Here is a 27,116-nt window from a genome sequence, read left to right as displayed (position 1 = left end):
GATGGGTGACGGCACCGACGGAGCCCCGGTACGGACAATTTTAGAGTGATTGCACTCTAAGAACTTTAGAAAGTTCTAGCTAGGCCGCACCGCGCGTGCGCGAGTGCCTTCCCGCCCGACAGAGGCGCGCGGTCCCCAGTTAGGATAAGCCAGCTAAGAAGCCAACCCGGGGAGGTGGGAGGGATGCAAGAATATCTGCCTGCTGTCCCTGGATAACACCTGTTACGGTAAGTAACTGTGCTTTATCCCAGGACAAGCAGGCAGCATATTCTTGACTGATGGGTGACCTCCAAGCTAACAAAAAGAGGGATGGAGGGAAGGTTGGCCATTAGGAAAACAAATTTTGCAAAACAGATTGGCCGAAGTGTCCATCCTGTCTGGAGAATGCATCCAGACAATAATGAGATGTAAAAGTATGAACTGAGGACCAAGTGGCAGCTTTGCAGATTTCCTCAATAGGAGTGGAACGGAGGAAAGCTACAGACGCTGCCATAGCTCTAATTTTGTGGCCTGTGACCGAACCTTCCAGTGTCAGGCCGGACTGAGCATAACAAAAAGAAACGCAAGCAGCAAGCCAATTGGATAGAGTGCGTTTAGAGACAGGATGACCCAACTTGTTAGGATCAAATGACAAAAATAGTTGAGGAGAAGATCTGTGAGGTTTGGTGCGATCAAGATAGTAAGCCAGAGCACGTTTACAATCCAAGGTATGCAAAGCCTGTTCACCTGGATTAGAATGAGGCTTTGGGAAAAAAACAGGTAGAACTATGGATTGGTTAAGATGAAATTCAGACACAACCTTAGGAAGGAATTTGGGATGTGTGCGGAGGACGACCTTATCATGGTGAAAAACCGTGAAAGGTGGATCCGCCACTAGCGCATGAAGCTCACTGACCCTCCTGGCAGAAGTGAGAGCTATTAGAAAGACCACTTTCCAAATGAGAAATTTAAAATGCGTTGAGGCCAACGGCTCGAAAGGAGGCTTCATCAACGCAGAAAGAACCACATTGAGATCCCAAACAACAGGAGGGGCTTTAAGAGGTGGTTTCACATTGAAGAGGCCCTTCATGAACCTTGAAACTAAGGGATGAGCTGAGAGGGGTTTCCCATGAATCGGCTCATGAAAAGCTGCAATGGCACTAAGGTGGACCCTTATCGAAGAGGATTTCAGACCAGAGTCAGATAAGGACAATAAATAGTCCAACACCAGTCCCACTGCTGTAGATATGGGATTGTGGTGATGTAACTGGCACCAGGAAGAGAAGCGAGACCACTTTTGTTGGTAACATTGAAGAGTGGACGGTTTCCTGGAGGCATCAATAATAGAACGAACAGGCTGAGACAGGAGAGCATGAGCTGGAGTCAGCCCGAGAGATACCAAGCTGTCAGGTGCAGAGACTGTAAGTTGGGATGAAGCAGTGTTTGTTGATGCTGTGTAAGCAGTGAAGGAAACAGAGGAAGAGGTATGGGTTCCCTGGAACTGAGCTGAAGTAGAAGGGAAAACCAATGCTGTCTGGGCCACCGTGGAGCGATGAGAATCATGGTGGCTTGTTCCCTCTTGAGCTTGAATAAGGTGCGCAGCATGAGCGGAAGAGGAGGGAATGCATAAAGGAAGAGATTGGTCCAATCTAGGAGAAATGCATCGGGTTCCAGACGGTGAGGAGAGTAAAGTCTGGAGCAAAACAGGGGCAGTTGATGGTTGTGGGGAGCTGCAAAAAGATCCACTTGAGGTGTGCCCCATTGAGAGAAAATGGACTGGAGAGTCGAAGGGTCGAGAGTCCATTCGTGAGGTTGAAGAATTCTGCTGAGATTGTCTGCTAAGCAATTCTGTTCCCCTTGAATGTAGACTGCCTTCAGGAATAAGTGACGAGCAGTCGCCCAGGTCCAAATCCTTTGAGCTTCCTGACATAAGGGACGGGATCCCGTCCCTCCCTGTTTGTTGATGTAATACATTGCAACTTGGTTGTCGGTGCAAATGAGAAGAACCTGAGGAAAAAGAAGATGTTGGAAAGCTTTGAGAGCGTAAAATATCGCTCTGAGTTCCAGGAAATTGATGTGGTGTTTCTTTTCCTGGGTGGTCCAAAACCCCTGAGTTTGAAACTCGTTCAAGTGAGCTCCCCATGCATAGGGGGAGGAATCCGTGGTGATGACCAGTTGATGAGGAGGTAGATGGAACAGTAGACCTCTGGATAGATTTGATGATTTCAACCACCAAAGAAGCGACTGTCGAAGAGACGAGGTCACAGATATGTGTCGTGAACAAGGATCCGTCGCTTGTGACCACTGAGTCGCTAGGGTCCATTGAGGAGTACGCAGGTGGAGACGTGCGAAGGGAGTGACATGTACTGTGGAGGCCATGTGTCCCAAGAGCACCATCATGTGATTCGCAGAGATGGAAGGTTGCTGGAACACCTGCTGACAGAGATGAAGGATGGTGTGAAGGCGGTTTAGAGGAAGAAAAGCCCTCATCTGAACAGTATCCAGAATGGCTCCAATGAATTGAAGCCGCTGAGTCGGAATGAGGTGCGACTTGGGTAGATTGATTTCGAACCCCAACAGTCGAAGGAAGTAAATGGTCTGATCCGTGGCTTTGTGAACGGACTGAGGAGAAGGAGCCTTGATGAGCCAGTCGTCCAGGTAAGGGAAGACTTGAAAGTTGTGGGAGCGGAGATAAGCTGCGACCACAATCAGACATTTGGTGAATACCCTGGGCGAGGAGGCTAGGCCGAAGGGTAGCACCTTGTATTGGTAATGATGTTGATTGACAAGAAAGCGCAGATATTGTCTGGACATCAGATGAATTGGAATGTGAGTATACGCCTCCTTGAGATCGAGGGAACATAGCCAGTCTTCCTGAGAAAGAAGAGGATAGAGGGTGGCAAGAGATAACATCTTGAACTTCTCCTTGACCAGACATTTGTTGAGATCTCTGAGATCTAATATTGGTCTGAGATCTCCGGTCTTTTTGGGTACAAGAAAATACCGGGAGTAAAATCCCAGGCCTTGCTGGTCCAGAGGAACTGGTTCGATGGCATTGAGAAGAAGGAGGGAGTGAACCTCCTGAGCGAGGAGGAGGGATTGAGCCTTGTTGGAAGCAGACTCTTTTGGCAGACTTAGAGGTGGAGGAGTCTGAAAATTTAGGGAGTAGCCGTGGGCGATGATAGCAAGTACCCACTGGTCGGAGGTGATTGCTTCCCAGCGAGGTAGAAAAACTTGTAGTCGACCTCCTATGGGCTGAGGTAGAGGACACGAGGGAGGAAGACTGGCAATGTCCTGGAGAAAGGAGTCAAAAGGGCTGTGTCGACTTAGGTTGAATAGCCGGTTTGACAGCAGGCTGCTGTTGTTGACGAGTCTGTTGTTGCTGCTGACGCTGCCTGCGAGGCTGAGGAGGATGGGACTGCGCCGATCGAGCAGAAAACCTCCTTTGATATGAAGGTTGTTGCCTGAATGGACGAGGAGGAGGAGGTTTCTTCTTGTTTTTCAACAAGGTGTCCCACCTAGTTTCATGGCGGAGAGCTTTTGGGTGGTGGTATCCATGGACTCCCCAAACAGCTCATCCCCTAGGCAAGGAGCATTGGCAAGTCTGTCCTGATGGTTTACGTCCAGTTCTGAGGTCCGTAGCCATGCCAATCTTCTCATTGCTACAGAGATAGCAGTAGCACGAGACGTCAGTTCAAAAGTATCATAAATAGAACGGACCATAAACTTCCTGAGTTGCAGAAGACTAGAGGTACATTGCTGAAAAGCAGGAAGTTTACGGTCCGGAATATACTTTTGAAAAGAGGTTACCTGTTGAATGAGGTGCTTCAGGTAAAACGAGAAGTGGAAAGCGTAATTACTTGAACGGTTGGCCAGCATTGCATTTTGGTAAAGACGCTTTCCAAATTTGTCCATGGCCTTTCCTTCCCTACCAGGAGGGACAGAGGCATACATACTGGCTCCTGTAGTCTTCTTTAGAGTTGACTCTACCAACAGGGATTCATGAGGAAGTTGGGGTTTGTCAAATCCAGGTATTGGAATCACTTTATATAGAGATTCTAGTTTTCTTGGGGCTCCTGGGATTGTCAAAGGAGTTTCCAGATTCTTATAAAAAGTTTCCCTCAAGATGTCATGGAGGGGTAACTTTAAAAACTCTTTAGGAGGTTGGTCAAAATCCAAGGCATCCAAAAATGCCTTGGATTTTTTAGAGTCAGACTCTAAAGGAATAGACAAGGTGTCTGACATCTCCTTTAAAAATTTTGTGAAGGAGGAGTGCTCTGGCTTAGCAGTAGTATCCTGCACCGATGGTTCCTCCTCATCAGATGTGTAATCCTCCTTGGTACCGAGGGGATCATCTGAATCGTCCCACAAGTCAGGGTCCCGTACCGATTGTAAACGGCCCTGGGAAAGTGGAGTCGATGTATCAGTATGTTTAGTCTTGTGTACCGATTTACCAGACCGAGTGGAGACGGTACCTGGGGAATGTAGTACGGTACGGGGTTCAGAGACCAGTACCGGTTCCGACACCGTAGGAGTAGCACGCCGTTTTGGTTCCGCTGATAGAACAGGCATGGACAAAGATTTTTGCGGTGCCGAAACAGTCGATGCCGATAACAGAGGCTGTTCGACAGACGGCACCGAAGGCTCAGTCGGTACCGACACTGGAAGGTTCGGAGACAATAGAGCCGGGAGCAACTGTTGTAGTTGCTGCTTAAGCTGGACCTGGAGGATAGAGGCAATGCGCTCATCCAACGTTGGTCCCGATGGCACCGGTACCGGTTTTTTCTTGCTCGGTACCTTCGGTGCCGCTCGACGCTCGGGTGAAGTCGATGCCGATGACGATGCAGAGACTTCAATGGGAGCGGAGCGTTTACGGGGCCGGCGCTCAGTCTGCAGGACTTGGCTCACTGCATGCTCGACTGGCGGGCCTAGAACAGTAGGGGAAGGCTTCTTAGCCGGCTTACCTACAGGAGTCGACACCGACGATGGATCTGGCGGTGCCGAGGTAGTCGGAGTCGACTTGGAGGAAGTCGTCGACGTCGATACCGGTGCAACTTCCATAGCGGTACCGAAAAGGATCCGCTGCTGAATTTGTCGATTTTTTAAAGTTCTTTTTTGTAAAGAACTACAGCGGGTGCAGGTTTCAGCCCTATGGTCCGGACCCAGACACTGGAGGCACCACTTGTGTGGGTCGGAAAGGGAGATAGGGCGCGCACACCGCTGACACTTTTTGAAACCCGGTGACAGGGGCATGAAGGGAAATACTGCTGTAGCAAAATCGAAGCCCGAGGCTTCGATGGTGCCAACAGGCCCCGCCGGGTCAGATTCGATAAAAAAATGAAAAATAATAATAATTTTTTTTTTTTTTTTTTTTTACACAAAGGGTAAAAAAGAAAGAAAGAAAGAAAATATGAAGAGAAAAATACGCGCGAGCGGGAAGGCAAGTGAAATAGAAAAAAACTTCCAACAGCCGTTGGAAACACGCGTCTTCTTAGCTCCGCGAAATTAAGAAAACTGGGGACCGCGCGCCTCTGTCGGGCGGGAAGGCACTCGCGCACGCGCGGTGCGGCCTAGCTAGAACTTTCTAAAGTTCTTAGAGTGCAATCACTCTAAAATTGTCCGTACCGGGGCTCCGTCGGTGCCGTCACCCATCAGTCAAGAATATGCTGCCTGCTTGTCCTGGGATAATGCACATTATGAGAATTAGCGCACACTAAATGCTAAAAGCCCATAGGCATAGAAGGGGCTTTTAGAATTTAGTGCCTATAATTCCTGTAATGTATGTTAAGGCCATAATATCCACCTGATGATTTCCCCCATATAGCATATTCATAACATTTTTTTTCCCAAAATGAAAGAAAATCATATGCCCTAAACTAAGCATGCATACTTTTACAAAAGAGCATGTTCTGTTGCAAAGAGGGTGCACTGTTTCCTAACAGAGCTCACTCTTCAGAAATGACTTGAGCCACTCCCATTCTATGCCTCCCAACACCTGTCTCAATCTCTTTAGCAATACTCAATGATTAAGGGAATCAAATGCTGCAGAGATATTTAAGGAGACAATGCAAAAGTAGTGTCCTTGATCCGTTCCTGTGTGTAATTCATTCATAGTTGAGAGCAATAAAGTCTTAACACTGTGATTCGTTCGGAAACCGAACTGATTTTTGTCCAAATAGTCAGTCTCCTCTATAAATTTCTCTAATTGAGGCAAGACAACTTTCTCCATAACCCTAGCTATAAAAAGCAGAATAGATATTGGTCTACCGAGATCCGGTTTCTTCAATATTGGCTTAACTGTGCCAATCTTACAACTCTCCAGGAATAGACCAGAAGCTCTCTTTGTAAATAATGTGCATTTTTCCAGTAGCGCCCTCAGTTTTGCAATCTTGATGTCAGAGAAAGGGCGGGACCGCCGGAAGACGAAGCAGCGCAGATGCAGGGCTCACAGAAGGGCCGGGACTGCCAAGAGGAAGCAGCAGGACACCGGTAGGAGCTTCTACATGATGAGCGGGGGGGGGGGGGGTCGGGAGACTTTGGGGGTGCGAGCGGTCCTTCAGGGTGGGGGTGCGGGTGGGAGTGTGTGCGAGCGGTCCTTTGGGGTGTGGGTGTGGGTGCGTACGAGCGGTCCTTCGGGGTGGGGGTGTGAGCGGTCCTGCGGGGGGGGGGGGTGAATCGGACGTCGGGGGAGGGGGGGAACTATGTAAAAAAAATTTGTAAAATACGCTCACGCGTATAACGTGCAAGGTTATGCACGGTTTGTAAAAACCGTGTATAACGTGCGCATTATATGCATGAAAATATGGTAATTATCTCACTAGTTATTCCCATCTCTAGATCATTGATAAATATGTTAAAAAGCAGCAGTCCGAGCATAGACCCCTGGGGAATGCCACTATTTACCCTTCTCCATGGAGAATATTGACCATTTAAACTTACTCTCTATTTTCTGTCTTTCAACCAGTTCTTAATCCATAATAGGACATTACCTCCTATCTCATGACTTTCTAATTTACTCAGAAGTCTTTTGCGAGGTACTTTGTCAAATGCCTTTTGAAAATCCAAATACACAATATCAACTGGCTCACCTTTATGTTCATTCATCCCTTCAAAGAAATTGGTTTTCTTTCTTTAATCCATGTTTAAGTATATGTTCTGTAATTTTGGTTTTTTTATAATAATCTCTACCATTTTGCCCAGCACAGATGTCAGATTGACCAATCTAATTTCCCAGATCACTTCTGGAACCCTTTTAAAAAATCAGTGTCACTTTGGCCACCCTGCAGTCTTCTGGTACTATGCAGGATTTTAAAGAAAAGTTACAAATTACTAACAATAGATCTTATCCAGGGGCTGCTATTTACCTGGATACAACTTCAGGAGAAATTCCACATGATGAAAATTCCTCTCTTAGGCAGTAAGAGAAGAGCTTCCCGTCCTGATATGTAAAAATTGGACACAAAACACTAAAGACTTTAAGAGCAAAATCTTTGAGATTTATTATAATAAATGCAAAGTAAATATCAAATTATAAAGTAGTTATGTGTTCAATTGGAAGGAATAAGAAACTTGCATTACATTCTCCTGTTCGAATTCCTTCAATGAAATCTAGTCAAAGCTATGCATTTTATCCTTTCTCTGACATGAATATACAATAGTCTGACGTGTAAACTTCCTAAACACGTATATCCTGCAGAGCCTACTTCATTTACAAAAACATATTTTTCTATATAATTGTCCCAGTTAACCCTTGATAGCCTGAACCAAAGATAAATTTCCAATGTAAAAGATAGACCAGTATTTGCTCATCAAATCCAAAAGACGTCAGTGTTACGCCTTTTCTCCATATAACAACTGACATTTGTAACCTATCAAGACATACATCATGCCAATAAAAAAGCCCTACTTCCTGGTTTATAAAAACTAGCATCTGTGTAAACTCTTAATTAGCCTTGTGTTTGTTAATCTATAAGAAATAGAGGCATTCACGAGGCATTCACATGATTGTGTGTGAGTCTATATACAAAGACAGTTTTCCTGTTTCCTCTGGAATAGAGGTCTGCACGGGAACGGGGATCATGGGAATCCTGCGGGTCCCTCGGGGGTCCCACGGGAATCCTCCCATAACCCACGGGATTCCCATGGGGACCCCCCTCTGGCCCACGGAACTCCCAAGGGGACCCTCCTCTAGCCAATGGGACTCCCACGGGGATGGAAGGCTTTGGAAGAAGGGTTCGTCCATATAATATAATGGACACATGAGCCTTAGTAAAAGAGGGGGTTTATAAGTTAATTACCTGAACAGAGAACAAAAAAAGGGTTCCACCAAAGAGATTCCACAAGGAAAACAGCAAAAGAAACTGTGGAATTGATGATCCTGTCAGAAGTAATTGCTGCTTTTTATGGGGACAGGCGGGGATGGAGGTAATTCCTTGCGGGGATGGGTGGGGACAGAGAGGATCCTGACGGGGACGGGTGGGGACGGAGAAGATCCTGGCGGGGATGGGTGGGGACAGAGAGGATCCTGATGGGGACAGGCGGGGATGGGTGGGATTTCTGTCCCCGCGCAACTCTCTACTCTGGAACCCTTATATTTAAATTCCATGACTGCATTTAAACAATAGTGTATAAATTTACTTATGTCTTAAGTCACAAGTCAAACTAAACTTTTAGAATCAGCAATTTAAACTTTTCAATCTTTTAATTACAATGCCTCAAACTTTGTCTCTATAGATCTCTCATCTGAGTTCCCAAATTTTTAATAGACACCTTGTTTTAATTCATTCACAAACTCAGTTTTCTGCGACACCTTATCGCACCTGTAAATTTCAGAAATTCCTCAACAATCTGCATGTTCATTTTTCAATTCTATCAGCGCTCTGGGATGTATATCATCCGTTCCAGGCGATTTGTTACTGTTCATTTTGTCAAGTTGACCCATCACATCTTCCAGTGTTACAGAGATTTGTTTGAGTTTCTCTGATTCATCAGAATTGAATACCATTTATGGCACCTGTAACTCCCCCACATCTTCCTCAGTGAAAACCAAAGCAAAGAATCCATTTTATGTTGTCTTCCCTGAAAGTCATTTTATCCCTCGGTCAACTAGTAGTCCAATTGATTCTCTTCCCAGCTTCTTGCTTTTAATATACCTAGGTACATTTTTACTGTGAGTTTTGCTTCCAGCACAACCTTCTTTTCAAGGTGTCTCGTTACCTTTCTTATTAGCGCCTTGCATTTGACTTGCCATTTTTTATACCATTTACAATTATTTTCAGTTGGATCCTTCTACTTTCTGAAGGATTCTCTTTTAGTTCTAACAGCTTCTTTCACCTCACTCGTTAACCACACTGGCTTCTGTATGGTCTTAGAGAATGACACGAGGAAAAAATCTGTCCCCGTCACCGCCCCGTCACCGGCCCACCATCCTCTGCACCGCTCCGTCACCGCCATTCCCTTCACCGCCCCGTCACCGTCACCGCCATCCCTTTCACCACCCCGTCACCGCCACTGCCATCCCATTCACCGCCCCGTCACCGTCCCCGCAGCATCCATAAAAGCCTTAGTACTGTAATATTTAGCTTATTCCTTTTTTATAAATCAAAGTTCCTGCTGCTGAACTAGAGAAAGAGATGTTCAGCTGGCAGGGCTTTGTTTATAAATTTTTATCAACACAACTAATATACTACTTTATCCTAAAGCAAAAAATAAATAAATAAATAGAATTTTTTTTCTACCTTTGTTGTCTGGTTTCTTCTTTCCACATCTTCTCATTCAATTCCTTCCATTCACTGTGTGTCTTCTCTCTGTGTCTTCCATTTGCTGTTACTGTGCCTCTCCCTTCACCCTCCCCCAATTGGTCTAGCACCCATCTTCTTCCCTCCGCTCCCCCATAGTCTGGCATCTGTCTTCTTCCCTTCCAGCGTCTTCTCCCCACTCTGCCTTCCACATTTCCCTTCAGGGTCTGTTCCTCTCTATCCTCTTTCAATGTCTGTTCTATTCCTTTCCACCACCACCCTTCACTCCTTCCTTTACAATCTGTTCCTTTCTACCACCCTTCAGCTCCTCTCGCGTGGCTTATCTATCTATCTACCTCCCTCCCTCTTATTTTCGTGGCACGTTACATTGTAATTTGTGCAAGCTGCTGGAGCCTGCGAGCTCTGTCCCTGTCCCATTCCCACAAACTATCTTGCTTCTGTGTTCCTATTTTCCCCATTTCTAATATCTCTCCTATGTATCTGCCATTGCCCCCCCCTGTGTCCATATACCATCCCCATGGCATGTCCCCTTTATGTCTCTGTCCCTATGCCCCATGCACATAATTTCCCCTCTTTCTGTTACCTTCCATGTCCAGATTTCCCCTATCTTCCTCTTCCATACCAGCGTGTCTCTTCTTTTCAACCCCATCTAGATTCTTTCCCTCTTTCTTCCCCCCCCCTCTGCTTCCAGCATCTGGCTCACCTGCCTGTCTTCCCCTTTCTTTCCTGCTGTGGATTTCTTTCTTTCTCTCTTCATCCCCTTGGCCCAGAATTTTTTTTCCTTTCACTCCCTCCTTCCTAGTATGAGCCGGGAACAAACGCGATCTCACGGTCTAGCAGCCCCCACCTGCCCGATCGCAGCGTTTAGCCAGCTCCCTCCCTCCACCTCACCTTACATTCTGAGTTTGCCGGCTTCCTTTTTCCCTGAGCCGCACGCGTTTAAAAAGATGCGCACGTGCGGCTGCGCAGTCCCATCAAGCTTCTCTCCTGCAACTTCCTGTTTCCGGTTGCGTCAGAGGAGAAGCTTGATGGACTCGGCAGCCACGTGTGCACGGCTTTTTGAACGCATGCGGCTCAGGAAAATGGAAGCCGGCAAACTCAGAATTTAAGGTGAGGTAGAGGGAGAGAGCTGGCTAAACGCTACAGGCGGGCGGTGGCTGCGGGGACCGCGCGATCCTTAATGCCTCACTGTGGAGACAAGACCATTCACCGCTCCACGGGCAGTGAATGGCCTTGTCCCCGTCCCCACAGCGACTGTTATTTTTCATTCCCCATTCCGGTGGGTTACCCGCGGCTAAACGCGGCTAGCCGTGGGTAACCGTCACCGTGTCATTCTCTATATGGTCCTCCTTCCTCTTTTTTTAATATATGAAATATGAGGGGGTGCTGAAAAGTTCTCAGCCCAACCAACGAACTTCTTACATTCTGAGCGTTATTTTGCCAAAATAGCTGAAAAGAGTGTTCTCTTATTTTGTTAATTGCCAATTTGCAGAAATGAAATTCTATGTTTCAGCATTGTTTCAATCATTGATTGAACCATATCCATGTCATTCTCTTCTTGGTTGGGCTGAAAACTTTTCAGCATCCCCCTCGTATATCTAGGGCTCATTTTACAAAGGCGCGCTTAGTGGGGTTAACGCGTGTGACTTTTCATTACGCGCTAACCTCCGCGCTGGCCAAAAACTACCGCCTGCTTAAAAGGAGGTTGTAGCGGCTAGCGCATCTGGCGTTTTAACGCACACTATTATGCACGTTAAACCGCTAGTGCGCCTTTGTAAAAGGAGCCACTAATCTGGGCTTCCAGGATGGTACTTTTGAATAACATCCATGCTTAATGTAAATTTTTTACCTTTGCAGCTGCTCCTTTAAGTTTCTTTTTTACCATTCTCCTCATGTTATCATAGTCTCATTTTTAAAGATAATTCTGTTGTATTAGATTTCCTGTGTGAACTTATTCCAGTGATTATATCAAATCTGATCATGTTATCAAGTGGACCCAGCACCATTACCTCCTGCACCAATTCATGTGCTCCACTAAGAATTAGGTCTAGAATTGCTTCTCCTCTTGATCGTTCCTGAATCAGTTGTTCCATAAAGCAGTCCTTGATTTCATCAAGGAATTTTACCTTCCTAGCATTCCCTGATTTTACATTTACCCAGTCAATGTCATGGTAGTTGAAATCACCCATTATTATTATTATTTTAATATTTTAATAATTTTAAGATAAATAATCAAAATATACAAATCGGTAGAAATAAATAATTAATAAAAATATACAAATATACAGTAGTTAACTATACCATGAAATCAACTAGTTGCTTATAAAACAAATGATATACATAAAATGATGTTGACTATAAGGCCATAAAACTAGGGTCTCATGTCCAATATATAGTAAGACCAGCACATTTAACTGTGGCTGATAGTATGCATGAAGAGTTCCCAACAAGCTTCAAAGAATAGCTTCATTTGATAACTTTACATTATATTACATTACTGATTTCTATTCCGCCTCAATCTTGCAGTTCTGGGCGGATTACAAAAGAGACAACTGGACATTTCCAGGATAATTACAGAGAGAATTCTGGTCCTTTCCAGGAGAAGTTACAAGAATAATGGAACTGTATATTTCAAGAGCTACAAGATGCTGTACAAATAGGAAATAGTGCAGATCCAGTATATATATCGTTAGGGAAGCAGTTGACATGCTTGAGCTAAAGAGAAGGGAACTGGTGAAGGAGGGAGGAGGGGGGAGTTGCATTGAGGGGGGTCCAGTTGGGGTTAAGCCATCTGTATAAACTTTTTGAATAGGTGGGTTTTGATTTCTTTACGAAAATATTTGTAGTCGTTTGTTGTTATCAGCAGGTTGGAGATGGTGTGGTCCAGTTTCGCTGCATGCGTTGCCAGCAGACTGTCAAATATCTTCTTGCGCTGGGTGCCTTTGAGTGGGGGATAGGTAAAAGAGGTCTTAGTTCTTCTTTGCCTAGTGGTAGCGTTTTGGTACAAGCGGTTGTTTAGGTAATTGGTGACTGTGCTATTTATTGCTTTGAATAATAGACAGTATAGACAGAATTGATTTCGTGCTTGCATTGGCAACCAGTGTGAGTCCAAGTAGGCCGCGGTGACGTGGCAAATTTTCTCAGTGAGTAGATTAATCTGAGTGCAGTATTTTGGATTGTCTGCAGTTGTTTTATCATTTTTGCAGGGCAAGGCAGATAGAGTATGTTGCAGTAGTCCAATAGACCTAGTACTAGGGATTGAACTACTAGCCTATATTGCTCTTTGTCGAAGAATTTTCTGATTTTTCTTAAATTGCGCATGGTTAAAAATGCTTTCTGGGTGGTCTTGTTGATTTGGGCCTGCATTGTGCAGCATCTGTCTATTGTTACTCCTAGGAGTTTTAGGGTAAGTTGTATAGAGTATTTGGAGCGTTTATTTTTAGTTCTGTGATGGAGGAATTCTTATCCTTTTCCAGCAGTAGAAATTTTATTTTGTCAGTGTTCAGCTTCAATTTGTGATCTGCCATCCATTTTTCCACTGCTTGAAGGGTTTTTTCCAATTTTTCTGTAAAAGTTGGGTCAGGAGCATCAAAGGGTAGGAGTATGGTGATGTCGTCAGCGTAGCTAAATGAAGTTACATTCAGATTGTCTAGGGTAGACCCAAGGGAGGATAAGAAGAGGTTGAAGAGAGTAGGTGAGAGTGGTGATCCTTGAGGAACTCCATAGGGGTTGGACCATGGTTCAGATTTAAGATTGTTTGACTTTACTCTATAAGATCTGGATTTAAGGAATCCTTCGAACCCATTGTATACCCTGCCTGAGATCCCTATGGCTTCTAGTGTCTGTAGTAGGATGGTGTGGTCGACCATATATTAACACTGAAGTACTACATGCCAATGCTCGAAAGCACAATAAGTTTGGACGGAGCTCCAAATTTGGTGGAAAGAACTAGTAGAGTTATATTTTTCAGCGATAACGCTTTCAAATTTGGTAGTTATGCATACCGTGTTCCATCATACGATAAATTCTACTTTAGATAAGTCCTTCCAACAATGCAGGATATTTTTTTATAGCTCAAAACAGTAATATATATGGGAGGAAGTGACGTCATCGCCGCGGATGGGAGCTTGAGCTGAGAGCTCCGTTCGGGCCGGCGTTCTAACTATCTACAAGTTGTGCAAACGGCGCGATTTTTCTTCTCCCGGGTGGTGGTGAGGCGTGTGAAGGGACGGAGACCCTCATGGCAACGCGTAAAAAGTTGCCCGGCGATAAACCCGGCCAGCGCACAATGGAACAGGCACTGGGCCGGGCTGCACATGGCAGCGTGGGCCCGGAGACGAGTAGCGGGGAGGCGGCGAGATTGAGCGGCGCTATCACGGCAGTTGCCAACATGGTGACAGAACCCCTGCAAGTGAGTGCCTCGCCGGACCCGCTCACGAAAGCAGACATGCAGCGCTGGATTTCGGAGGTGAAGTCTGAAATATCGGCTGTGGTGGTACAAGTCCGGGAGGCGGTGCAGGAGCTGCGCACTGACCTGGTGGAGGTGGGCACGAGGGTAGAAGTGGTGGAGATGCGTCTGGATAGCTGTGAGGAAAATGTGACTGGAGTGCAAAGATCCCTGGAGACTGCTTCTGCTGACTACCAACTCCTCCTGGATAAGGTCGAGGACCTGGAGAACCGCACCCGGCGTAATAACTTGAGGGTGCGGGGCCTACCTGATCTGCCAGAGTATAAAGATGTTCATGCTACCACTATCAAGCTGATTCGCTGGCTTCTACAGGACGACACTCTGGAGCCGGGTCTTGAGCGTGCACATCGAGCTCTGGGTCCACGGACCACGGATCAACCTAAAGATATTGTGCTATGCCTCCAGAGCTTTGTGCTTAAGGAGCAGATCTTCCACAGAGCCCGGGAGTTGGGCACGGTTAATTGGGAAGGCCATCGGTTGGAGCTCTATCAGGACCTGGCTGCGGGCATGCTCCAGAAACCCTGGGCATTCAGGGAGGTGACTAAAGTTCTGCAGCACAGCAATTTGCGCTACCGCTGGACTTATCCTTTTGGGGTTGTCATCTCCATCAATGGTGTACACACTAAAGTCACCACAGTCCGGGAGGCCCGTGGCTTGCTGCAACAAGCGGGCATTGAGATCCCAGAGGAGGCTGCTTCTGCAGTGGGTGCGGTGCCCAACCGTGTGGGGACTCCTGCCGCCTCCCGATGGCAGAGAGTGGAGAGTGGATCCTGGAGCAGACGGGGAGGCCGAGGAGGGGGCCCACCTCATAGTGCTACTGCTTCTTCCTTGAGTGGCCCCCCTTGAGGGGTGACAGACTGTGTTTGTTTAGTTGCTGTTTTCCTTTTGTCCCATTCGCTCCTGTGTGGGGGTTTTTTGGACTCACCCCCTGAGACTGTGTGTCTGGGTACTGAGTTTCGGGGGAAGTATTGTGGGGGATGCCCATGGACTGGTTTTGGTGTGTAGGGGTGGGGGGGTTGGGGGAATGTACCTGTGATATGTGGGGGTGAAGTGAAGTGTGGTGGGGGGAGTGGGGATTGTTGTGAGGGGGGCTTGTTGGGTTGGAGTGCTTGTTTGTGGGGATTATTGGGGGTGTAGTATTGATAGTTGGCACTTGGTTGTGGGATTTGAGAAAGGGGCCATGGGGATGGTTCACTTCCTTGTATGTTGGTGGGAGATCTGTGGACTCTCACCTTAGGGGAGGGGGGGTGGAGGGGTGGGTTGATGGGGGGGAGAGGGGGATATGGGGACGATTTTGGTGGGGTTGGGGCTGCATTTTTCCTGTTTTATTTGGATTATGGAGGGGTTTAAGTTGGTGTCTTATAATATCCGGGGTCTTAATTCCCCCAATAAGAGACGTGCTTTTTATAGGGAGCTGCTTCGCCTACGGGCTGATATCTGTTTTGTCCAAGAAACGCATCTACTCCAGTCCCATGAATCCCTGGTTAAAGATTCTAGATTTCCCCAAGCCTTTTGGGCCTCCCGGGTAGGTACTTCCAAGAGGGGAGGGGTGGGGATCCTTATTCGTAAGGGGATTCGTTGTGAAGTGCATAGAGTGGTGCGGGATCCTCAGGGAAGATATATCATGTTGGAGGCTCTGATTGAGGGGGTCTTGTACTCTCTGGTTAATGTTTATGCCCCCAATGAGGGTCAGGGGGCCTTCTTTTGTGAGTTGGTGCCTAGAATTCTCAGGTTTAAGGGGGGTGCCCTGGTTTTGGGGGGGGGGGATTTTAATCTTACTGTGACCCCTAATTTGGATAATTCGGGGAGGGCGGATCATTATGGGAAAAAGGATCGTAAGCTGTTGAGGGAGGCGCTGACCACCCTTAATGTGGTGGATTGCTGGAGGTGGATACATCCGTCGGTTAGAGACTATACTTACTTTTCTGGGATGCATTCCTCTTACTCCAGAATTGATTATGTATTTGTGGAGCGGGGATTGCTTCGTCGGGTGGAGTCAGCGGGGATTGAATCACTTACGTGGTCGGATCATGCTCCTGTTTGGTTACGGTTCTTGGGGAGGGGGGTGGTTCGGGGAGGAAATTCTGGCGTTTCAATGACAGTCTTCTAGATGACCCGGAGGTGGGGGCACAAATAGAGGGGTGGCTGCAGGAATATTTGGATTTGAATGAGGAGTGTGGGGCCTCGGTGGAAGCGGTTTGGGAGAGGTTAAAGGCTACTCTTAGGGGTAAATTGATCGATCTGGCTTCTGCCCGGCAGCGTAAACGAAGGGAAGATGCGGCGGCTTTGCTGAGTTTGATAGGCAGGTTGGAGAGCTTACATAAACGTAGCCCTTGGGATATAGAGCTGCATGGGCGCTTGTTCCAAGCTCGCCGTGATCTCCAGGCTTTGGACTTGGAGCATTTGCAACTTAATTTGCAGCTCCTCCAACAGAGATATTTTGAGTTTTCAAATAAAGCTAGTCGACTGGTTGCCCATTGTTTGAAGGTGCGGCAGACGCACAATCAGATTTTATCGATTCGGGCGGCTTCTGGAGAGTTATTGCGGACAGAGGATGCTATTCGTGCACGTTTTGTGGAGTTCTACTCCCATCTCTATACACCGGAAGCAACTGGGTCCTTACAGGACCTGGATGCCTATTTGACTTCGGCGGCGCTGCCCAAGATTACGCAAGATGATGTGGCACGGTTGGACCGTCCTCTCACGTTGGTTGAGGCTCGTGGAGCGCTGCGTTCTATGAAACTTGGTAAATTGCCTGGGTTGGACGGCTTTACTGTTCGGTACTACAAGCGCTTTCAGGATCTTTTGCTGCCTCCTTTGTTGTGCTTTCTTAATTCTTTGGAAGAGAATAGTGCCCTTCCATTCTTTATGAGATTGGCGGGCGTTACGGTGATAGCTAAGGAGGGGAAGGACCCCCTCCAGTGTGCTTCCTATAGACCGATCTCTCTGTTGGGGGTGGATACTAAGATCTTCACGCGGATAGATTGATGAGTTGGATCCCCCGGTTGATCCATCCTGATCAGTCGGGCTTTGTAGTGGGTAGGCAAGTGGGGGATAATACTCGTCGGGTTTATAACTTGTTTGAAAGGGCCAGGGGGGGTGAGAGGGAGACTGTGTTTCTATCTATCAATGTTGAGAAGGCTTTTGATAGGGTCTCCTGGCCTTTTTTGTTTCGGGTACTGGATTCTGTGGGTTTGGGTCCGCGTATGCGGGACTGGATTCGTATTCTTTATACGTGTCCTGTCGGTTGTATTAAGGTGAATGGGGCTTACTCCGAGACTTTTTCTCTAGCACGGGGCACACGTCAGGGATGTCCCCTCTCCCCGCTCCTCTTTGCCCTGACGATGGAACCCCTGGCGCAGCGGGTGCGGATGAATCGAGATATTAGGGGGGTTGCTGTGCCGGGAGGGGACTGCAAGTTGTCTTTGTTTGCGGATGATCTCTTGTTCACGGTGGAGGATCCTGAGAATTCTTTGCCTGCTATATTGCGAGAGTTGGATGCTTTTGGTATGGTGTTGGGGTTCCGAGTCAATGTTGGGAAATCTGAGCTTCTTAATATTAACTTGTCCCTAGACAGAGTGAATTTCCTTCGGGACCGGTTTTCATTTCGGTGGGTTCAGCATTCTCTACGGTACCTTGGGGTTTATTTTGGACCACCGGGAGCGGATCTATATGATCTTAATTTCCCTCCGCTCTTTCGTCGTATTCGCCAGGATTTGATTAGTTGGAAGGATCAGTATTTTTCTTGGTTGGGAAGGGTGGAAATTGTGACGATGATGATATTACCTCGTCTTTTATTTTTATTTCAGGTGTTGCCGCTCTGGGTGAGCAGGAGCACGTTGGAGGGGGTTCAAAGGCATGTCTTTGATTTTATTTGGGCTGGCCGGAAACCCCGGGTGAGCAGGAAAGTCTTATGTATGGGGAAGAATGACGGGGGGCTTGGGGTTCCCAATGTGGTAAAATATTATCAGGCTGCCCAGTTGCGTGCCCTTTTAGAATGGCAGACGCAGGACCCGAAACCGTGGGTGGAGATAGAGCAAAGTTTTACTGCTGGGGTGCCATTGTTACACCGGCCCTGGCTGCCTGGTAGGGTGAGAGTTGTCTTCGGTTGGCACTTCTTTACGGGTTTGGAATCAAACCCGAGGTGGTTTATTGTTGGGCAGGCGCCATTCTTGGTATACTCCGTTGAGACATAATCCAGATTTTATGCCGGGGTGGGGGGAGGGAGTATTTGCTACTTGGGAGTCTCATGGCTTGGTTTGTGTGGGACAATTGTGGGATCCGGTTTTGGGCCGTATTCGACCCTTTGCAGAGATCCGGGGCCGGTTTGGCTTTGGAGTACGGGATCTGTTTCCTTACCTACAAGTTGTTCATGATATCCGGAACTCGGGCCTCCTGGGGGACTTGAGGGGTGGCAAGACTCCCTTTGAGCTGTTGTTGGGTCCTGTACTCCGGAAGGGAGCGCTGTCTGATATATATAGGTGCCTTAATTGTCAGGGGGCCCCGCATCCCTATATGTTGGCTTGGGAGGGTGATTGGGGATCTGCTGTTTCTTGGGACACCTGGGGGGACATCTGGAAGGAAGTCTCCTCGGCGGGTATTGCAGCTTTGTTGCTTGAGAATGGGTACAAGGTTCTATTTCGTTGGTATTATACTCCTCAGGCTCTGACTCGTTGGCAGGGGGGAACTAGTGTTCTTTGCTGGAGAGGCTGTGGGGAGGTGGGTACCTATCTTCACATGTGGTGGCAATGTGGGCGGGTGCGTGGGTTCTGGACTGGGGTTTTTTCTCGGGTGTCCCGGATCCTTGATTTTCAGATTCCAGCTGATTGGCGGCACTCCCTATTGTTTTGGCACCAATTGGACCTGGCCTGGGGAGATTCTTTGTTTTGTAAGTTGGCATTCACTGCTTCCAGGTTGGCTTTGGCCTCCTTATGGAATCAAGTGCACCCTCCCACGTGGGACATGGTGGAGCAGCGCTTATTTTCTTGGCAACTTCTTTATCATTTGACGGCTTTACGGCGTGGCAAACAGCATGGTTACGCCCATATTTGGCGCAGATTTCGGGCTACTGTGGGGGTTCGTGGTAGGGGTGGAGTGGGGCTGTGAGTTGAGTTTGAGGCGGGGTGGGGGGACTTTGAACTGGGGGGACCCTAATCCAATTCCTTTCTTTATTTTGAGTTGGAAGCTCCTTAACCTTATTGGTTGTTGTGGGAACTGTGTTTCGTCCCTGGGGGGTGGGAGGGGGGTTTTGGGTGAGTTCTGGTGGGTTTTGTAGTTTACTATTGTTAGTATACAGGGATTGCACATATTTTCTCTTGTTGGTAGCACATCTGGTGTTTTCTTGATTGCAGTGTGCTCCTTTTTGTTTTGTTTTTGCTGCATATAATGTGTATTTCTTGTATTTTGTGTATATCTCAATAAAAGCTTTTATTTGAAAAAACAAACAAACAGTAATATATTAAGCAAACGAGCATTGGATTCAGACAAAGAATGTGCAAGGCCCAGTTGACCAAGAATAATAATTTTAATATCCTCTTCCCTGCACTATTGCCTAATCCACGCACTGAGACTCGGGAGCTCTGCCTGTCTCTTGGGTCCTGCCCATGGAACAAGGAGCACTTCTGAAAATGCAACCCTGAAGGTTCTGGATTTTAACTTCCTACCTAAGAGCCTAAATTTGGCTTCCAGAACCTCCCTATTACATTCCCCTATATCATTGGAACCCACATGTACCAAAACAGCAGACTCCTCCTCAGCACTGTCTAAAATCTTATACAGGTGACACATGAGATCCGCTACTTTCACACCAGGCAGGCAAGTGACTTCCAGTCTGCTCTCAAGCTGGAATGTCTGCACCTAGATTATTCAGATGCCAATGCAGATTAACAAATTTTATACTTTATGTGCCTACTTGTGAACTCAACCCGATACCTACAAGCAAGGTACATGCCCTCATGTCCTTGGCTTCTTATTCAGTGCCGACAGCCAGGGCAGGAAAAACCAAAAGGCCAAGTAGGCACGTGCCTAGGGCCCGAAATGGTCAGGGGGGCCCGATGAAGGAGGGCATCAACATTGTTTTTTCTAAACAGCGATGGGCTCCTCCAGCATCGATTGGCAATGTGGGCCCCCCTCCCGATCGGCAACGTGCCCCCCCCCCCCATCAATGGAAAGTAAGAGAAGTAAGCAACGTGGGTAAGAAAGGCAACAGGAACTGTAATTGTGCAAGCGGTGCTGCTTGCCCAAAGCTTCCCTCTGACCCAGCTTCCTGGTTCTGCCTTGGCACATGGTGGGGTGGGGTGGGGCAGGGGACCCAGTATACTTGTGTACCTAGGGGCCCTCGATGAATTAATCCTGCCCTGCCGACAGCGCATACTTTAACACAAGTTGGTATTTTCTAAGAGCATGCACGAAAATTACTTGTAAAGTCTTACCTCAAAAGGTCAAATGTCCTAAAGGATTTCCCTCTCCATGTTATATCTATAGGGGATACTTAATGCATTTGACTTTTAGTGGCATTTTAACTTGCATACACTTCTATCCATGGCTCTTCTGCCAGTCCCTTTGTAATGCACGGAATTAGTGATCTTGGGTTTTATATCCTAGGATCACAAGTTGCAGTTGTTCAAGAATATTAGTGACCACAGTTGCTAGAATGGGTTCCACATTACCTAGGCTAACAACAGCAAGAGCTGCAGACATTTTCACCTGATACCCTTCCCCTGCCCCCAGTGATCCCAACTCTTTTACAGTTACATTTTTAATTTTCTATTTTCATCCCACAAACTCTACAGTTCCAGGTCGCCAGCCTAAACTGTTTCATGTACTTCCTGCTTAACAAGATGCAGGCAGCAGTCCAGCAGCGAGATTGGGGCTTTCCAGTCTTTTGCAATGGGTGTCACATGTTTGACTATCTCACAGCTGGTAAGAGGTCCTTTGTGTATAATCAATGCAAAGAGCTCCTAGAACTCAGGGAATGGATCCGATCTCTTGAGGCTGGAATAGCAGCCCTGGAGGAGCTGAGGAAGACAAAGAGGTACATAGAGGAGCCCTACAGGGATGTTGAAGAGAAGTACCACCTCTAGTCTGGCAGCTCCAGTGCTGCCTTGAAAGAAGGAGGTTTTCTTATAGGAGAGCATTACCCTAGTGTCTTGTTTTTATTGAGCCTCCACAAGCAGCTTATAAAAAATTAAATTAACCCCCTTTTTTATTAAGCCATGGTAGAAGATTCTACCACAGCACAGAGTGTTAAATGCTCTAACGCTCACAGAATTTTTATGAGCGTCAGAGCATTTAGCGCACCGGGCCACAGTAGGAACCTTTACCGCGGCTTAGTAAATTAATAAAGATAAAATGGGCTATACATAAAATGTATTTTCAGCGTAGGAGAAAGTTATCAAGTAAATGCATAGGGAGTTATAAAATTAGCATGAGCCGACACCAAATAAATATCATTGAGATATTTCTCAATCCAGTAAAGAGTATACAAATATTTTATTATGTTAGAATTTAGCAACTTTAAACAGAAAACTAATTAACCACTTGAATATTTTGTTCATACGTCATATTTTTGATTTACTAATCTCTAGTTTGAAATACTGTATCCAATTAGCCGTACATTTATCATACTCACATATAATCACCTCCTTTTATATATCTACTGCTATAGAGCTCAGGTAAAGTATAATTGATCCACCAATTCACATCACACCACCTGCATGATACATTACATGGGAGGCTGAAATTCGACCCTGAAAAATCAAATACATACAGTTATTAATAAATTCATAATGATAGGCATAAACTTAGGAGCTGGCCCATGAATGTGAACACATAGAAACTACCAAAGTACTATTTTTTTTCTGTCAGAAATATAAACTGGCAGTTATTTTCGGAAACAATGGCGCTCATTTTCAAATGAGAAAAACATCTCATAAGTGGCACAAAGAGGCAGATGGACATTTTTCTCACTAAAATGGCTAAATTTTCAAAAGGCAGAATTGGGATGTCTTTCACTGAATTCATCCACATAGCAAGGGGGCATGCTAGAGGCATGTTGTGGGCAGGCTTACAATTTGGATGATTTTCTGAGATAATAGAACAGAAAAAAAGGGCAGAAAAGAAGTATATTTTTATTTACCGTATTTTCACGCATATAACGCGCGCGTTATACGCGTTTTTACCTACCGCGCATACCCCTCGCGCGTTATATGCGTGAGCGCGGTATACAAAAGTTTTAAAACATAGTTCCCACCCCGCCCGACGCCCGATTCACCCCCCCAGCAGGACCGCTCACACCCCCACCCCGAACGACCGCTCGCACGCGCTCCCACCCGCACCCGCATCCACGATCGGAGCAAGAGGGAGCCCAAGCCCTCTTGCCCGGCCGACTCCCCGACGTCCGATACATCCCCCCCCCCGGCAGGACCACTCGCACCCCCACCCCGAAGGACCGCCGACTTTCCGACAATATCGGGCCAGAAGGGAGCCCAAACCCTCCTGGCCACGGCGACCCCCTAACCCCACCCCGCACTACATTACGGGCAGGAGGGATCCCAGGCCCTCCTGCCCTCGACGCAAACCCCCCTCCCCCCCAACGACCGCCCCCCCCAAGAACCTCCGACTGCCCCCCAGCCGACCCGCGATCCCCCTGGCGACCCCCACGACCCCCCCACCCCTCTTCCCCGTACCTTTGGTAGTTGGCCGGACAGACGGGAGCCAAACCCGCCTGTCCGGCAGGCAGCCAACGAAGGAATGAGGCCGGATTGGCCCATCCATCCTAAAGCTCCGCCTACTGGTGGGGCCTAAGGCGCGTGGGCCAATCAGAATAGGCCCTGGAGCCTTAGGTCCCACCTGGGGGCGCGGCCTGAGGCACATGGGCCCAACCCGACCATGTGCCTCAGGCCGCGCCCCCAGGTGGGACCTAAGGCTCCAGTGCCTATTCTGATTGGCCCACGCGCCTTAGGCCCCACCAGTAGGCGGAGCTTTAGGATGGATGGGCCAATCCGGCCTCATTCCTTCGTTGGCTGCCTGCCGGACAGGCGGGTTTGGCTCCCGTCTGTCCGGCCAACTACCAAAGGTACGGGGAAGGGGGGTGGGGGGGTCGTGGGGGTCGCCAGGGGGGTCGCGGGTCGGCTGGGGGGGCGGTCGGAGGTTCTTGGGGGGGGCGGTCGTTGGGGGGGAGGGGGGTTTGCGTCGAGGGCAGGAGGGCCTGGGATCCCTCCTGCCCGTAATGTAGTGCGGGGTGGGGTTAGGGGGTCGCCGTGGCCAGGAGGATTTGGGCTCCCTCCTGGCCCGATATTGTTGGGGAGTCGGTGGTCCTTCGGGGGGAGGGATGTATCGGACGTCGGGGGGGGGCATCAGGCTTTCAGGATGGGGACAGACCTTCAAGGGGGGACAGTGCATGGAAGTCAGGGGGGGTGAACGGAGAGTCGGGACAGCGCACGGAAAGTCAGGGCGGGCGAAAGGAGCGTCGGGCAGCATGCGCGGTATACCCGTGAGCGCGGTATACCAAAGTTTTTGTACATATCATCGTGATTTCTGCGCGCTATACCCGTGTGCGCGTTTTATACGGGTGCGCGTTATTTGCGTGAAAATACGGTAGACCTGTTTCAGTCACGACTAAGTCTGGAAAGTTTCAAGTTTATTTAAAATTTGGTATACCGACCATCAAAGGTATCTGGCCGGTTTACAATATTAAAAATTTATAAAACATAAAAAATAAAAATAAAATAAGGCAGGTTGTAGCCTAGAAAGGGACAACATTTAGATATGTTAGATACAAGAGGTGCTGGGGGGAGGGAGATTTTAATTACATCGAAAAATAAAAATAAGAGGAAGGGAAGAGGGGGAGGAGAATACAGGAGGAAAGGGAGGTCGCTTCTTAAAAGCGGTTCTCTTTTTTTTTTTTTTTTCCGTGGAAAGGATTCTTAACTGCAGTTTTGGTATGCATCTGTGAACAGAAATGTTTTGAGGTTAGATTTAAATCTGGTTAGAGAGTTTTCACGGCATAGATGTGGTGGCATTGCATTCCAGAGGGAAGGGGCTGTGGCGGAAAAGATAGTGTTTCTGGTATAATAGAGGTCTTTGATCAAGGGAACCGTCAGTAAGTTCTGATCAGAAGATCTGAGGGCCCTGGAAGAAGTATGTGAGATAAGATATTTATCTAAGAAGGCAGGTGAGTGGGAGACTTAATTTTGAAAACAAGTAGGAGTATTTTTAAGTTCTATGTGAGAATGGCAACCAATGTGATTCTCGAAGAAGTGGGGTGACATGGTTGTATTTTTTAGCTTTATAGATGAGCTTAACTGGGGTATTTTGAATCAGTTGCAGTCGATGAATTTCCTTTTTGAGTTATTCCATGGTAAATGTGCCCTAACTGACTAACTGACCACTGAAGGGATGAAGGCATGGCCCCTCTTTAATCCCTTAATGGTCACTGAAACCCCTCACCACCCAAAGATGTGACAGATCCAGATTTTATGGCCATTCCTAAGAAGCAGCAAGCAAGTAGATGGGAGTAGTGAACAATGGACCCAGGTTCAATTCCTGCTATAACTCTTTCATTTCCGTACAAATATGTGAGCCCTCTTAAACATAGAAATATATCCTGTACCTAAATATATAAGTGACCTGCGAACCTGAGGGCTTTTGTAGTGGTGGACCTTTAGATCTAGGTTCCTAGAGGTTTAGGTGGAATTTGTATGTAAAGTCTTCTGCACTGACAATTAGGCTTCCCCTTTGCTTTGCTGGGATGTCTGTGTGGTCAGTTTACTAGGAATGCTTCCAGACAGACCTCCCTAAGAGTTGTTTTTCTATGTTTTTCCCTGGTACTTTTCTTTTAAATGGTACTTGGAGATGGATTTGTTCAGCCTGAAAATGTCACGCTCAAAGTCATAATCAAACCAGAAATTTTGACATTTTTTTATGGTTCTATTATGGCTGTATGCTACACGTTGGATTAAGAAGTTTTAAGCAAAATGTCTCAATTTCGAATTAGAAACGCAAAACAGTCTTGGTGCTCAGTCTTTTTATTCATTCAACACCCAACACGTACGTGTTTTGGCCGTATGGCCTGCCTCTGGGGTCTACAAGGACATAAAACATGAAAACCATATATATTATCCTCAATGAGAAGCACTTTGTTTTCAAATCTCCTCTTATAGTGAAACAATCTAAATGTAAATAAATGAATGGTGGTTTGAAAGGATGATCTTTAAAAGCTAATCAGCTGTGCATAAGAGCAATGCTGTATCTTCACTAAACAGAAAGTGAGTGTAGCGAGGTTGGTAGAAGATGAGTCATGCAGCAGAGTTTTGCACAGATTGTAGGGGGGAGAAGCGGCACAGTAGGAGACCAGTTAGAAGTAGATTACAGTAATCTAAGCGTGAGGTTACAATAGTGTGGACAAGGGTCAGAGTAATAAGCATTTCTAGCTACCAGCGACCCCATACCTCAATGTTTTTTCCCTTACTTGTCCTTTTTTTACAAAATTGTAGCTCCACCATTTTACCCCGCCTTCTAGTTTGTGATGTCTAATGTTCGTCTATTATACATATTTGCATATTATTTTAATGTACATCACTTTGAATTTATTATAAAGTGTTTTATCAAATTTTAAATAAAACTTGGAAACTTGGAATTTTGAAGAGACAGAAGCGACAAGCCTTATCAGTTTGTTGGATATGCATAGAAAATTAGAGGTCAGAATCGAAAATGACTTCAAGGTTGTGAGCAGAGGAGACTGGAATGATGACAGCATTATTTACAGAGATGGAGAACAGAAGGAGAGAAGCAAAGGGAAGAAAGAGGAGCAGCTCAGTCTTGGACATGTTTAGTTTAAGATGACAGCAGGACATCCAGGCAGCAATGTCAGTCAAACAGGCAGACTTTTTCTTGGACTTTAGGTGAAATTTCAGATGTAGAAAGATAGATCGGGGAATCATCAGCATATGGTGATACTGGAAGTCATGGGAGATCAAGGCACCAAGGGAGGAAGTGTAGAGAAAGAAAAGAAGAGGTCCTAAGACAGAACCCTGGGTATGCCAACTGCTAGCGAGATAGTAGCAGAGGAGAGCCCACTGATGCATACACTAAATGTGTGATAGGAGAGGCAGAAGACAGATTTGTGGAATCCAAGCGAGGACAGCGTATCAAGGAGTAAGCAGTGATTAACAGTGTCAAAAGCAGCAGGCAGGTCAAGAAGGATGAGAATTGATTAAAGGTCCTTAGATCTAGCCAGGAACAAGTCACTGCAGACTGATGAGGACAACCTTTGTGGAGTGTAGAGGTCAGAAGCCTGATTGAAGATGATCAAGAGTCTGTTGAGATGAAAGGAATTCAAGACAGTGATAGAGGGCAGCACGCTCAAGTAGCTTGGATACAAATGGAAAAAGGGAGACAGGGCAATAATTGGATAGGCAGGTGGTGTCCAGCTAGGGTTTTTTGAGGAGCAGCATAACCACCACATCTTTGAAGTTATCGGAGACAGTTGCCGTGGAAATGGATAGGTTGAGACATATGCAGCAGAATGCTTTTTTGTTTAGGGAGGCCCACAAGCTCTCCCCAGACCTCACCCAATCTCTACCCCAGACCACGCCCCATAATAGTATTAATTGTAATACCATTTTTTCCATTCTCCACTGGCAGCATTTCTTTCTCTCCCTTCCTACTACTCCACCTGTGCAGCATCTCTCTTTTCCTCCTTTCCTACCCCCCAGCGCCTACATTTGACCTTCCCATGCCTCTCCCAGTATGTGCAGTATCTGTCTTCCCAACCCCCTGAGCATCTGTCCTCCCAGCCTTCCCAATTCCAACTCCTTACCCCCTGCACCCAGCCTCTCCCTGTCAGGCTCTGCACCCAGCCTCCTTCCCTCCCTCCTCTGTAAGGCACTGCACTGCACCTAGCCCCCCCC

General features: G+C 47.0%; 1 protein-coding gene across 1 annotated transcript in view; it reads right to left on the bottom strand.

Moving 5' to 3' along the window:
• Nucleotides 1-27,116, bottom strand: part of LOC117362917 (interleukin-1 receptor type 1-like) — a 131,396-nt gene that overhangs the window by 32,803 nt on the left and 71,477 nt on the right. Inside the window, exon 6 of the mRNA XM_033950009.1 lies at nucleotides 21,836-21,953. Within this exon, the coding sequence (XP_033805900.1) occupies nucleotides 21,836-21,953 (118 nt within the window). The remainder of the gene's footprint in view (nucleotides 1-21,835; nucleotides 21,954-27,116) is intronic.

This window comes from Geotrypetes seraphini, chromosome 6, assembly GCF_902459505.1.
Source record: "Geotrypetes seraphini chromosome 6, aGeoSer1.1, whole genome shotgun sequence".
Classification (NCBI taxonomy): Eukaryota; Metazoa; Chordata; class Amphibia; order Gymnophiona; family Dermophiidae; genus Geotrypetes; species Geotrypetes seraphini.
This window is presented reverse-complemented; position numbering and strand designations above follow the sequence as displayed.